The sequence below is a fragment of the Oenanthe melanoleuca genome, linkage group LGE22 (assembly GCF_029582105.1).
Source record: "Oenanthe melanoleuca isolate GR-GAL-2019-014 linkage group LGE22, OMel1.0, whole genome shotgun sequence".
NCBI classification, from domain to species: Eukaryota; Metazoa; Chordata; class Aves; order Passeriformes; family Muscicapidae; genus Oenanthe; species Oenanthe melanoleuca.
In genome coordinates, this window is record NC_079363.1 from 2,422,588 (window position 1) to 2,437,213 (window position 14,626).

Genomic DNA, 14,626 nt, shown 5'->3' on the forward strand with positions numbered 1-14,626 from the left:
GATAAATATGTGATAAATGTGATATAGGTGTGTGATAAATATGTGATAAACGTGACATAGGTGTGTGATGTGATAAATGTGACATAGGTGTGTGAAAAATATGTGATAAACGTGACAGGTGTTTCATAGGTGTGTGGTATGGGAGTGTGATATGGGTATGTGATACTCGTGTGATAAGTGTGTGATAAATGTGAGATAGGTGTCTGATATGTGCTTGATAGGTGTGTGATAACTATGTGATATGTGTGTGACAAATGTGACATAGGTATAAATAGATAATAGATAATAGGTGATAAATGTGAGATAAGGGTGTGATAAATGTGAGATATCTGTGTGATGTGTGTGATAGGTATGTCATAAATGTGAGAGATATGTGTGATGTGTGTATGACTTTTGTCTGTGTGATGAGTGTGCACAGGCCTGAGTGTGTCCAAGCCTGTTCCATGTTTTCCAGTGTGATTGTTGTGTTTTCAGTCACATGTGGTGTGTGCTGTGCCTGTCTGCTCTCGTGGGTGCGTGTGGCACCTGTGCCGTGTTTGTGCGAGCACGAGTGATGTGTGTTCAGGTGTGAGTTGTGTTTATGTGTTTATGTGTGCATCCTCTACCTGTGTGGTGTGTGTGTGCATCATGAGTGCTGTGTGGTCATATGTTCATGATCTGTGTGTTCAGGCCGTGTTTGTGTGTGATGTGAGTGTGCTCAGCCATAATGTGTGTGCAGGCATTCATGACTCGTGTTTAAATACATGGGCCGTGAGTTTGGGCATGATTTGTGTGTTCATGTGCATGATTTGTGTGTGCAAACATGATTTGTGTGTGTGCAAACATGATTTGTGTGTGTGCAAACATGGTTTGTGTGTGTGCAAGCATGATGTGTGTGTGCAAACATGATTTGTATGTGTGCAAACATGGTTTGTGTGTGCAAACATGATTTGTGTGTTCATGTGCATGATTTGTGTGTGCAAACATGATTTGTGTGTGTGCAAACATGATTTGTGTGTGTGCAAACATGGTTTGTGTGTGCAAGCATGATTTGTGTGTTCATGTGCATGATTTGTGTGTGCAAACATGATTTGTGTGTGTGCAAACATGGTTTGTGTGTGTGCAAGCATGATTTGTGTGTGTGCAAACATGATTTGTGTGTGTGCAAACATGATTTGTGTGTGTGCAAGCATGATGTGTGTGTGCAAACATGATTTGTGTGCGTGTGCTTGACATGACGTGTGTGTGTGCCATCTTCTTGGGGCAGGAGGGACCGAGCCTCCCTGGGCTGAGCACCCAGGACTAGAGCAGGACTAGAAACCCTGGATAGGGCACCCCAAACCACAGGCTGAGCACCCCAAAGCCCAGATAGGGCACCCCAAACCACAGGCTGAGCACCCCAAACCCCGGGTAGGGCACCCCAAACCACAGGCTGAGCACCCCAAAGCCCAGATAGGGCACCCCAAACCACAGGCTGAGCACCCCAAATCCCAGATAGGGCACTCCAAACCACAGGCTGAGCATCCCCAACCTCAGATAGGGCACTCCAAGCCCCAGGCTGAGCCCTCCAAGCCCAGATCAAGGCACCCAAGACCCTCCATGCCCTGCCCAGAAGCTGCAGCTGCCCTTTGCTGCCCAGCTCCTTCCAGTGTGTGACTGGGTGCAGAGCAAGGCAGCAGCTGAGATGTGCTGAGAGCACCTTGGAGCTGAACCCCCTGAACATTATCCAGCTCTGGGAGCTTTGGCTGTGCAAACCCCTCAGAGCTGGGGGACTGGTGCCCCCTGGAGCAGCCCCAGCCCCTCACAGGCACGGGGAGAGGGTTGGCACGAGGCTGGAGCTGGGTTTGTTATGGGATCCAACGGTGCTGCTGGAGACGTGGAGGTGAAGCCATGAATTGAACCATGCAGGAACACCCAGACCCATCCTGCCGTGGTGCCAGCATGGGAGGTTCGGCAGCTCTTAGGTGATAAAATAGCTTTACACTTTATTAAATATATTAAATCTTAATAATTAAATAGTTATGTGGCAAAGCTGGTTCTGCTGAACGTCCCATCCTGGTCGTGTCCAAACATCTCCAAGCACGGGGTGGATTTTGGGATGGCGGGGAGCAACATGGGATGAAGCCAGCCGAGCCAAAACACCTCGGAAAACACCAAAATATTGGCACAGACCCAAAAAGGGCACTTCTTTGGCAAGGAAAATGCTGGCTGCTTGGCAAGGAAGGATCACCACGGGACCCCCATCCTGGAATACTCAGGCCATGCTGGACGCTCCTCATTTTTGGGCTGGGTGCGGGTCTGGGCTGGCCGGGGGGGATGCTGCCCTTGGGCCAGAGAAACCCATCCCTCCTTCAGCGAGAAACGCGCCGGGCACCGCAGCTCTGCCGGGGAATTCCTGCCAGCGCCGGCGGACGGGTCTGGGCAGCTCCTCCGCCGACGGTGCCAGCGCTGGGTGGGTGCTCCGAGGGCTGGGGGTGCAGCCAGGCTGGTTCTGCCATCGGTGCCCCCCGAGGGTTTGGGGTGCAGCTCAGGCTGGTTCTGCCATCGGTGCCCCCCGAGGGTTTGGGGTGCAGCCAGGCTGGTTCTGCCATCGGTGCCCCCCGAGGGTTTGGGGTGCAGCTCAGGCTGGTTCTGCCATCGATGCCCCGAGGGCTGGGGGTGCAGCTCAGGCTGGTTCTGCCATCGGTGCCCCCCGAGGGTTTGGGGTGCAGCTCAGGCTGGTTCTGCCATCGATGCCCCGAGGGCTGGGGGTGCAGCTCAGGCTGGTTCTGCCGTTGGTGCCCCTTGCGCTGGGGGTGCAGCTCAGGCTGGTTCTGCCATCGGTGCCCCGACGGTTGGGGGTGCAGCCAGGCTGGTTCTGCCATCGGTGCCCCGAGGGTTTGGGATGCAGCTCAGGCTGGTTCTGCCGTTGGTGCTCCCCGAGGGTTTGGGATGCAGCTCAGGCTGGTTCTGCCGTTGGTGCTCCCCGAGGGTTTGGGGTGCAGCCAGGCTGCTTCTGCCATCGGTTCCCCGAGGGTTGGGGGTGCAGCTCAGGCTGGTTCTGCCATCGGTTCCCCGAGGGTTTGGGGTGCAGCTCAGGCTGGTTCTGCCATCGGTTCCCCGAGGGTTTGGGGTGCAGCTCAGGCTGGTTCTGCCATCGTGCCCCTCGCCGTGGCATCCAAGACTCCGGGTGGGCGACCAGCTGCCGTCGAGACGCGCCGGTGTCGGGTGACGGATCCAGGGGATATTTTTATGGCCGGGTGGAAGATTCCTCCTTTGCTGGCTTTTTTTTTTTTTTTTTTCCTTTCCTATTTTTTCCCGTGTTTACAAACTCAACCGGCTCGAAGGAGGGGTGGGAGAGGCGGAGCTGTGAGCAAACCCCTCTGTGACCGGAGCCAGCCCGTCCCCGGTGCCGCCCGCCAGTGGCTCCGGTGTCCCGTTCCCGGCGCTCACTGCTCCGGTTTTGGCTTTTCTGCGGGATTGTTCAGCTTCTTCAAGGTCTTTTTAATGCGCAGGGCGGTGAGACGAGCCGAGGGGCTCTGGTACCAGCACTCCTTCATGATCTTCGCCAGTGCCGACAGAACCTGGGAGGCACAAAAAGAGGGATAAACCAAAGGGTTTAATGGGTAGCAAAGGTCCGGCTCTGGCTGGGAGGGGTCGGTGCCCCCGGGACTCACCGAGTCGGAGAAGAGGCGGTTGGGGATCACGGGGGTCTGCTGGTCCACGCACACCACCTTCTTCATGTCCTCGAAGCTGGGGTCGCTGGGCACGGCGTCGAAGAAGGGCGGCCGATATTCCTCCACGATGCCTGCGGGGCGGGGGAGAGCGGGGGGTTCACCCCGGTCCTGACACCAGGGACCGCCCGGAGGGTCCCGAGCTGCTCCCTGCCTTTGGTGGCACTCGGGGAATGGCCGCTGGGATGTCCCTCACCCGGGCACGTGGCTCTGGTACCGCTGGTGGCTCCAGCACCAACTGCAGCCCTGGCACCAGCCCAGCGCCAGCCCCACCACCAATACCAGCTCCGGTACCAGCCCTTGGCACTGTGGCCACCTCCACTCAGCAACTGGTGGTCAACCCGCCAGCTGGCCCAGCTAATCTCTGCTTAATGCTCGCCTATGTCCGTGTCCCCGTGGGATTTAATGTCGCTGGGAAGCCTCGAGCCCCCACCAGCTCCCTGCACCCCAAAACTTCGGGGTCCCCTGGAGTTCCCCATCCCTGATCCCCTGAAGCTGTTCTGGAGAGCATGGGGTCCTGCAAGGGTTAAACCCAGCCGGCTGAAGGTCATTCCTGCGCAAGGCTGGGGTAATTCGGAGTAAATGTGTAATCTGAGGGAGCCCTGGGGCCGTAAATGAGATTATTCCGGCCAGACTGCGCCTGGGGGGACCTTCCGCCCCGCCCGCCAGCGCCCACCATTTAATTAATGATTTTTAATGGACTTTGCCGTGATGAGCAGCACTGACCAGGCTGCCCCAGTCGGGTTTATCCCCAGTGACTAGGGGACCCTACCCCTTGCCCCAGTCCCGAGCTCCCGAGCCAAACCCGGCGGCCGGAGGTCCCGGCCGTGGCCGCTTTCCAGGCAGCGTTCGAAGCTGCTTGTTTTCTAATCAGCGCTGAACAAACAAAGCACTGATTGAGTCTAATGGGCCCTTTAATCAGGGAGCCGGGTGCTGACACTAGATTACAGTGTTTATAATTTACAGCTAATCTTCTGGGCGAAGGAAAAGGGAAGAAAAAAAAAAAAAAAAAAAAAGCAGTAAGAAAAGGAGGGAAGGAGGGAACGGGCGCGGAGAGCGGGAGCCGCTCACCATTCACCACCGTCCGCCGGGTGATCTCCCAGAGCACCAGCCCGTACGCCCAGATGTCCGTCTTCTTGTAGGACTCGAAGCAGTCGGTGCGGATCTGCTCGCTCAGCACCTCCGGGGCCATGTAGCGCTTGGTGCCCACCCGCGGGTTGTTGCCGATGTCCAGGTAGTCGCTGCCCTGGGAGTGCATGACGGCCAGCCCTGGGGGGACAGATCACAGAGTCATTTGGAGTGACTTTTTAGGTCATCAATTCGGCTATAAAATGCTGGGATACCGCTCCTGGTCCGTGCTGTGCTGGATCCATGTGGCTCAACATCCCTGAGGTACCAAAACCCCAGGACACCACAGCCTTGTGGCACCATCACCCTGGAATATTACAACCCCAGGATATCACATTCCTGGAGCATCACATCTGTGGGGTTCCACCACCCTGGAGCACCATGGGGGACCTCATCATTGGGGTACCAATTCCCTGGGGTACCATACTCCTGGGGTACCTCATCATTGGGATATCACATCCCTGGGTACCACATCACTGGGGTACTTCATCATTGGGGTACCAATTCCCTGGGGTACCATATCATTAGGGTACCTCATCACTGGGATATCACATCACTGGGGTACTTCATCATTGGGGTACATCATCCCTGGGGTGTCACATCACTGGGGGTACCCCATCCCTGGGTACCTCATCATTGGGGTACCAATTGCCTGGGGTACCATACTCCTGGGGTACCTCATCATTGGGGTGGCCACATCCTTGTGGTACCACATCATTGGGGTACCTCATCCCTGGGGTACCATATCCCTGGGGTGCCACATCATTGGGGTACCCCATCCCTGGGATACCTCATGCCTGGGGTACCACATCATTGGGGTACCTCATCCCTGGGATACCTCATCCCTGGGATACCACATCATTGGGGTACCCCATCCCTGGGGTACCACATCCTTGGGCTGTCACATCATTGGGGTACCTCATCCCTGGGGTACCACATCCTTGGGCTGTCACATCATTGGGGTACCTCATCCCTGGGGTACCACATTCTTGGGGTGCCACATAATTGGGGTGCCACATCCCCAGGGTGCCACATTCCCCAGGGTACCACATCCCCAGGGTACCACATCCCCGAGTGCTGTCCCCCTGGGGTTCCACACCCCCAAGTGCCACCTCCCTGGGTTCCCATGCCACCCTGTCTCACCCAGGTCTGCGATGCAGCACTGCCGGTTGCTCTTCACCAGGATGTTCCTGCTTTTCAGGTCGCGGTGGGCGATGGCAGGTTTGCCTTGTGTGCCAAAAATCTCCACGTGGAGGTGGACGAGGCCACAGATGATGGAGGAGGCCAAGCCCAGGCAGGTCTCCACGTCCAGGGCTGTTCTCTGCAGGTAGTCGTAGAGAGAACCGTTCTCGTGGTAGTGGGTGATGAGCCACAGCTGCGTGCTGGAGTTCCTGGATGTCATGTCAGAGGCGATGAAACCTGGGCAGGGACAGACACCAGGGGTCATGGACTGCCCCAGGCTGCACAGCAAGGACAGAACTGATCTCCTGGCTGCTTGTGCTGGGGTGGTGTGGCCAGAAATGTGAATTCTGCCACCAAATGTTAAAACTCTGGGGTGGGGCAGTGCCCCTGATCTCCTGGCACACATTATCTGCTCATGGGCCATCTTTAACCCAGCTGGGCAATCATCTTTATCTTCCCACAGCCCATCCTCCCTCCAGGAGATATCTCCTGTTAATGGCCAGTGAGTCCCAGGGCATGACTGATAAAATTCCATCATCCCACTGGGAGATGCTCCAGCCAGGGGAGGAGCCAAGCCTTTCCTACCCAGATAAAAACTGACATTTTGGACACCAAGGTAACTTCTTCCCACTGGATTCCAGAGGAAAACCAGACCTTTCCACATCATCCCTGCACCTTCAGAGGAAACTGCACCTTCTCCAGGAGCACTGCTCCAGCTGAACCACATCTGCCCCTGCAGGAGGATGCAGCCACCATTGAATGGGACTGTGCCAACACCCTGACTGACTGACGCGTGTCAGCTTGGATTCTGACTCTGGCAGGGTTGGGATTGTTCTGTGTAATACTGCATTGCTATTTTAATTTTCCTAGTAAAGAACTGTTATTCCTAATTCCCCTATCCTTGCCTGAGAGTCCCTTAATTTCAAATTTATAATAATTTGGAGGGAGGGGGTTTACATTCTCCATTTTAAAGAGAAACTCTTGCTTTTATTGGAACACCTGTCCTCCAAACCAGGACATGGGGCTGATAATTACTAATAATAATTTGGAAAAGGGAGGTCTACATTCTCCATTTTATAGGGTTGAGGCGGCTTAAAAAGTGAACCAATACAGTTATAAATTGAAAGCTACTCAATTACTTTAAGGCTTTAGATAAAAGTGACCAATTACCTAGAAGAGCTAAAGACCAATAAAAACTCTAAAAGATAACAGGGGGGTCTACAGGGGGGGTGAACATTTCTTTGTCATGACTCATCCTAAGGAAGGATTTCTGATCTTAGGGGACAAGTTTCCAGGGGGTGTCTGACCCCATTCCCAGCCCTCCTGGCCCCAGCTCACCCAGGATGTTGTCGTGCCGGAGGAGGACGGTGTTGTAGATCTCTGTCTCGCGGAACCACGACTGCTCGTCCCGGGAGGAGAAGATCTTCACGGCCACGCTCTCCCCGTGCCACACGCCTCGCCACACCTCCCCATAGCGTCCCTTGCCTGGCACAGCCGTGGCACAGCATCACACAGTGCTCCAGGAGCCAGGTGACTCACCTGGATCCCGTGTGGGGCAGCCAGGGAGCAGCACAGGGTCCCTGACCCACCCAGCTGCTCCCTCCCTCCCCAGGCAGCAGCACAGGGGAAGAACTTGGGGTTGCTGCTGGGTTAAGCTGGCATGGTTGGGCCCCTCCTGGGTTTGAAGCCACCAACTGACCCTGATCTCTGCGGGAGATATCTCCTGTTAATGGGCCAGGCGTTAAAAACCAGCTGGGGCAGTGACCCTGATCTCCTGGCACACATTATCTGCTAATGGGCCAGCTTTAAACCAGCTGGGCAATCATCTTTATCCTCCCTCCAGGAGATATCTCCTGTTAATGGCCAGTGAGTCCCAGGGCATGACTGATAAAATTCCATCATCCCACTGGGAGATGCTCCAGCCAGGGGAGGAGCCAAGCCTTTCCTACCCAGAGAAAAACTGAGATTTGGGACAGCAAGTTATCCATCTTCCCACTGGATTCCAGAGGAAAACCAGACCTTTCCACATCATCCCTGCACCTTCAGAGGAAAACTGCACCTTCTCCAGGAGCACTGCTCCAGCTGAACCACATCTGCCCCTGCAGGAGGATGCAGCCACCATTGAATGGGACTGTGCCAACACCCTGACTGACTGACGGGTGTCAGCTTGGATTCTGACTCTGGCAGGGTTGGGATTGTTCTGTGTAACACTGCATTTCTATTTTAATTTTCCTAGTAAAGACCTGTTCTTCCTAATTCCCATCTCTTTGCCTGAGAGCCCCTTAATTTCAAAATTATAATAATAATTAGGAGGGAGGGGTTTACATTCTCCATTTCAAAGAGAAGCTCCTGCCTTCGTTGGCAGACACCTGTCCTCCAAACCAGGACACTGGGGGTGACTGGGGCAGCCTTCCCCACCCCAGCCAGCCTCCTTACCCACGCACTCCATGAGGGTGATCTGCCGAGCCACCGTCCTCTGCACGAGGAAGGGCAGCCCCGACCCGCTGCCCGTGGTGCAGTCATCGCTCAGCAGGTCCTGTGCAAACACAGCGGCTTGGCTCAGCACCGGGGCCACCCCCACACACACCTTGGGGATGTTTGGGGTCCCTCACGGAGCTCCCCCACCTCTAAGGTGCTGTCTCCCAGCATGGACGCCTTCAGCATGAGGTCTGTGTCGCCGAGGTCGCTGTGCTTGTGGCGGTGCCGCGCCAGCTTCCAGCAGAAGAGCGCCGTGAGCGCCGCCAGGACGAGCAGGGACAGCAGCGGGACCAGGATCATCAGGAGGAGGTTGGGCAGGGAAGGTGGCTTTACCAGGGCATCTTCTCCTGGGGGAGGGAAGCAAGGGGTGGAAGCATGAGGGCTGGCCTGGGAGGGTGCAGGGCTGGGGTTTGGGGGGAAGCATCCCTGCATTGGGATCGGCCCAAGAAGGGACACCTGAGGACATCCTGGTGGCTCTGCAGGTGCAGAGTGGGGACAGGGATGTCCTCAAACACATCTCCAGCCACGTGGGCTGCTGTAACTCCCTCCCAGCTATTTACTGTGTTAGTGTCTAAGAAGGAGTTAGGCACAGCATGGGATAAACAAAGGTTCAAAAGAGGCTCCTTGCCTTTCTCAAAGTTCGTAATTTATTTCATGGTGGTCCCAGGGCAAAAAGAGAAAGAGGATCTTAGATAACAGTCTTTTTTAGGAAAGGGTCAGGGAGGAGAATTCGGTTTTGCCAATAGGATAGGGACAGGGGGGAAGGGTTAAGGCATTGCTTATACTCTGGGATGGGGTTACAGCCGTGGGCAGCTCATCCCAGCCCTGTTTGTTCCTGTACCTTGCAGGAAGATCTCCAGCTGGGCGTTGCACATGTGGAAGTGGCAGCAGCTCGTGCCGTACTGCTCCGTCACGGGCGTGTGGCAGTGCTCCAGGATGTGCTGGGAGAAGCAGCCCCGGTGCTGGGTGATGGTGCCCTCCTCCCTCCTCTTGCTGACGAAGCAAACCTTGCCCGTGCAGTTGGGCTGGCTGCAGTGGGGCACATCGCAGGCACACAGCAGCTCCTCTGCGGGCACGGGGAGGGGACGTTGTGCCACGGGGTCACCACGCTGCCCAGGGGTCACCACACTGGCCACGGGGTCACCCCACTGCCCATTGTGCCATGGGGTCACCCCACTGCCCATGGGGTCACCACACTGCCCATTGTGCCATGGGGTCACCACACTGCCCAGGGGGTCACCACACTGCCCATGGGGTCACCATGCTGCCCAGGGGGTCACCACACTGCCCATTGTGCCACGGGGTCACCACGCTGCCCAGGGGGTCACACCACTGCCCATGGGGTCATCCCCACTGCCCATTGTGCCATGGGGTCACCACACTGCTCATGGGGTCATCCCCACTGCCCATTGTGCCATGGGGTCACCACACTGCTCATGGGGTCACCCCACTGCCCATTGTGCCACAGGGTCACCACACTGACCACAGGGTCACCTCACTTCCATGGGGTCACCACACTGCCCATTGTGCCATGGGGTCACCACACTGCCCATTGTGCCATGGGGTCACCACGCTGCCCAGGGGGTCACCACACTGCCCACGGGGTCATCCCCACTGCCCAGGGGGTCACCACACTGCCCATTGTGCCATGGGGTCACCACACTGCCCAGGGGTCACACCACTGCCCATTGTGCCATAGGGTCACACCACTGCCCACAGGGTCACCTCACTTCCATGGGGTCACCCCACTGCCCACCCAGGAGCTTTGGTGGCTTTGGGGACAGGAACATTGTCCTAAAGACTCCTGAACCAAATTTTGAGACTGGACAGCCTGAGACCATCACAGAAGGAGGGGAAGGCTGCTGTGGGTGCTCAGCCCGTCCTGACACCTCCTGGAAAATCAGTGGCTTCCCCTGAACCTGGGTGTCACCTGTTCCCACAGCCCCAGGAGGCTCCGTGGGATGCACTGGGATGGACTGGGATGGACTGGGATGGACTGGTTTACAGCACACAGGGTCACATCCTGCCCACGGGGACTTGGGGACCTATGGGAGCCTGATCCTGGGAGCTGGGGTGGATCAAGAACCCCAAATTCAGGCAGTGCCTTCCCTGTGGGTGTTTTGGGAGCCGGGTGCCAAACCCAGGGTCTTTCCTGGAGTTTCTCCTGACTTCCCTGAAGGCACTTCCCTGAGCCGTGGTGCTGGAGTGGCTCAGATGGCAGCCACGCTCCCAAATCCCTAATTTAGCTCTGCCCTTTTGCACAGAAAATATCCCTCCTGGAATCAGTGAGTTCAGCGTGAGGGCAGCCAGACATCCGGTGGTGAGGGGACAGTGAGGGGACAGTGAGGGACAGCAGGGGGATGGCTGTGGTGGCCATCCTGCACTTCCTGTCCCCCTGCCCCAAAAACCGCCTGGTGCCAGTGCCATGGGGTGGTGGCAGGGCCAGTTTGGGGTTGGTGGCCCCTGGGCAGGGCAGGGACTCGGTGGGGACTCATCCCCTCAGTAACTCTGCTGCTGCTCCCAGCACAGCCACGCCGTCCTGGACCTCCCTGCCAAAGCACAGCCTGGATCTGTCCCCAGGTCACCTGGGGCTCCCCTGGGATGCTGAGCAGCTCCTCCTGCCTCCCACCATCATCATCATCACCATCACTCCTGGGGAAACCCACATTTTTCAGTGTGTGCTGCCACCAGCCCCTCCCCATCTCCCCTCCGGTGACAGCAAAGCGCTTTGATCAACCACAGTTAATTAAGCTGAGATCCTCTCTGGGGGGTGGGTCACCCTCCCACAGAGGCACAGCACAGTCTCTGAGGAGCCCAGGGTTTTATTTTGGGCAGAGATGCTCCCAAAAAGCCGAGGGTTCATTTTAACCTGCACTCACCGGCGGCGAAGCTGAGGGACAGGAGCAGCAGCAGCAGCAGCAGCAGCAGAACCCGGCCAGAGGCTGCCCAGGGCATCATCCTGCAGAGAGCAGAGGGTCAGGGCAGGGGGTCAGAGCAGCCCCTGTGCCCCCAGGGCTCCTCCCCACCCCTGGGGGCTCGGGGCAGGCACAGTCAGGTTGGATGTGCTGCTCCCAGGGCAGTTTGGCTCCGGACATCCTGGGAACAGCCCTTCCTGAGAACACATCCCAGGACCTCCCAGGCTTGGGGGACCCCCCTGCCATGGCTTGGGGTGCCACTGTGGCCCCACAGAGCTCAGGAATGGGCTGGAACCAGGCCTGGCCGTGTCCCTGCAGCCTCCCTCCCTCTTCCCAGTGATCACACACCAGCATTTCTTGCTGTTCCCACTGCTCCTGCTCCCTAAAACCACGGCCCCCGTGGGCCTGGCAGCCCTGAGGATGCCCTGCTGGAGATTCCAGGTGTGGCAGGACCCTGATTGTGGGGTGGAGCTCAAAGCCCCAACAGCACCAGAGCCACGGGCAGGGGCTCAGTCCTGGGGCTGCTTTTATGTGGAGCTTATCAATGACACAAACAGAGGGGCTGGGACAGCCAAAAATTCCTCGCTGAGCCTTTGGGGGAAGTTTGGCTATTTTTAATCTTCCTTTTTTTTTTTTTTTTTTCCTCCTCGTGAAAGAGACGTTTCTGCCAAGGCAAACACGGCGATCCCCCCGCCTCGTTCACGGCCCCTCCGCAGCTCATTCTTCGTGTTCCCGACACAAACATGCCAAAGGCTCCGTTTCCTGCAATTGAAGAGCCCAGCCCAGGGCTGCTGGGACAGGAATCAAGATTGTTTAGATTCTGGCCGTGATGGGGAAGCGGAGTCACGCAAGCCCAGCCCTCGGGACGTGGCTGACCCCGGCAGCTCCAGCCCTGCTCTGAATCGGGCTTTTCCTCCCCAAAATAACTCCTGGGTTGCTGCTGGAGGGGAGGAATCAGTGGTCGGGTGCTGGGTGCTGAGGCTGGTCCTTGGTGCTGGTGTGGGCAGCGATGCCAGGCTCACCCATCCGACCCCCAGCCAGGATCAGCTTTGTTGTAAAATCCCAACTCCCCCAGAGCTGGATTTGGATCCTCTTTATTTTAAACTCAGCCCCTCTGGGGCTGGGCTGCTGATTCCTGGCTGCTGGGCTGCTGCCAAGCACCACACTCCTTGAACTGCTGGGAGATCCAGGATGCACCAGGGAGGCTGAGTGTCCCAGGTGGTGAATTCCCTCCTTGGAGCCACTTCCACAAAATCCTGAGCCATTAGACAGCTGCAGGACATTTGACACGAAATACAAAAGCAGGCAGGGCCTCACCCAGAACTCTGCTCTGTGTGAAACATCCCGTGGATTGAGAGCAAAACTAAATCCAGAGCTGTTCCTGGCATCCCACAGGAAAAACACCCCAGGTTCCTCAGTAATGGCACAAACCAGTCCTGGCAAACCCATCCCTGTCCCTTCCCTCCTCCTTTGCCATCAGGAGCTGCAGCTCCCCCCATCCACAGCCTCTTACCCTGCTGGCTGGTGCTCTATTCTCTCCTTTGGGATTTTAGCATCAGGAGAAGGAAAACCCTGAGGGAAACGTCTGGGGTGGGACATGGTGGTGGCAGAGCTGCTGGGAGCTGCAGGGTCTGGAGCAAGAACAAACCCCAGGGAAGGGGAATTTCCTCATCACCCCCATGGAGAGAAGCAAATGGAGCAGGAGACCACAGGAGCTCAGGGAAGGGTGGCTGAGCACAACCTGGGATGTGTGGGGCGGTTCAGGGAGCCCTGCTCTCACAGGACAGCTTGGCCCAGCTCTCAACCCCAGCTCTTCCTCCTTCCCCCGTGGTTTCTGCTGCTCACGTGGGGCTCAGGCACGGGATGTGGCCCAGGGCTCAGTTCCCTGTGCTGCCTTTTCCCACACAGCCCAGCCCCTCCTGCCAGCCAGGTGAGCCGGGCTGCTCGGGGCTGGAGGATGGTGGGCACAGATCCCCGGGCTCCAGGCTGCTCTCAGGGACAGCTGGAGCTTTTCCAGGTGGGTCACACATCCAGCAGCCTCTCACTGATGGGCATTTCCATGGCATGAGCACCACACACCAAGAGAGAGCAGCAAAACCTGCTCAAGGGAGCAGCAGAACCCTCCAGGCTCACCTTGGGGTGGGGATGGCATCACCTGTGGCTCCTGCAGAGCACGGACTGTGCCTTGTACCCCCCCAGAGGAGCTCCATGGGCTCTCCCCAGCCTGGTTTTGGGCATGGAGCCTCTTCAGGCACCATTTGGGTTTCCCTTGCCCACCCTGCTCCGAGAGGGGGAGTTTGGCAGTGCCCAGGGGGGCACTGAGGTGGCACATCCTGCTGGACCCCACTCCCTGCTGCAGCCCTGGCTAGCTGAGCCAACTTTCCCTCACTTTCCCCCTTGCCTTTTCAAAATACACCCAATTCCCCATTTCCCATGTCGATTCCAGCTGTTCTGTTCCAATTGCTTATTATTTCAGCTCTCTAGCAAGGAACTGGGGCCAGACCCTGCTACCACCACACTGATGTGAGCCCTGAGCTGTGCCCAAACTCCAGCACCTCAAACCCTGCTGTCAACCAACCCCCCTCGGAACACGAAGGAAACGGGGCCAAACCCTGATTTTGGGGGTAAACCAGGAGGAAGCCCAGAGCCCACGAGCTCTTCCCCACTCACCTGCAGCATCCAGGTCCTGCAGGAGCCCCCGGCACTGCCCGGCCCTGGCGAGGCTCTCCGGCCACAGTCCCGCTCTCGGATCCGGGGCAGCTCCTCTCCGTGCCCTGAGCCCCAGCTCCGAGGGTCTTCATGGATCTGCTGCCCTCCCACCGCCCATCCTGCCCCCCTGGGGGCTCCCCCTGTCCCCCTGTGGGTTGTCACCCAGGCTGGCCTGGCAGCAGGGGCTCAGCTCGCCCACCCCCTTGTCCCACGCAGCCGTTTGGCAGCTGCTCTGTGCTCTGGATGTGGGAGAAGTCAAAAAAAAGTTTCTTATTACTGCCTCTTCCTGCCTGGCTTCTCTCCACCACTCCCAGCTAATAAAGCATTTCCTATTGCTGAGCACACAGCCACCACCAGCCTCCCTTCCTCCTGCTCACCGGGCCCCAGCTCCATCCTGGTTGCTTTCCCTCGTCCTTCACCGAGGTTTTTCCCACCCAGTTTCTCAGTTTTCATGGGAAACCCCATCCCATGGCCTCACCACTTCACCCTGAGCATCCCACCATGCATGGAGCAGGGCTGGGA

General features: G+C 57.3%; 1 protein-coding gene across 1 annotated transcript; it reads right to left on the reverse strand.

The window, feature by feature from the left end:
- Positions 1-1,939: 1,939 nt before the first annotated feature.
- On the reverse strand, positions 1,940-14,473 carry ACVRL1 (activin A receptor like type 1). Its single transcript, XM_056515073.1, has 10 exons — positions 14,066-14,473; positions 11,360-11,439; positions 9,322-9,546; positions 8,628-8,827; positions 8,439-8,538; positions 7,341-7,487; positions 5,964-6,239; positions 4,764-4,961; positions 3,636-3,766; positions 1,940-3,542 (listed from the first exon to the last, which is right to left on the reverse strand). Exons 1-10 carry the CDS (start codon positions 14,194-14,196, stop codon positions 3,408-3,410), a joined length of 1,623 nt encoding a protein of 540 aa, XP_056371048.1. The 5' UTR covers positions 14,197-14,473; the 3' UTR covers positions 1,940-3,407.
- Positions 14,474-14,626: the final 153 nt, after the last annotated feature.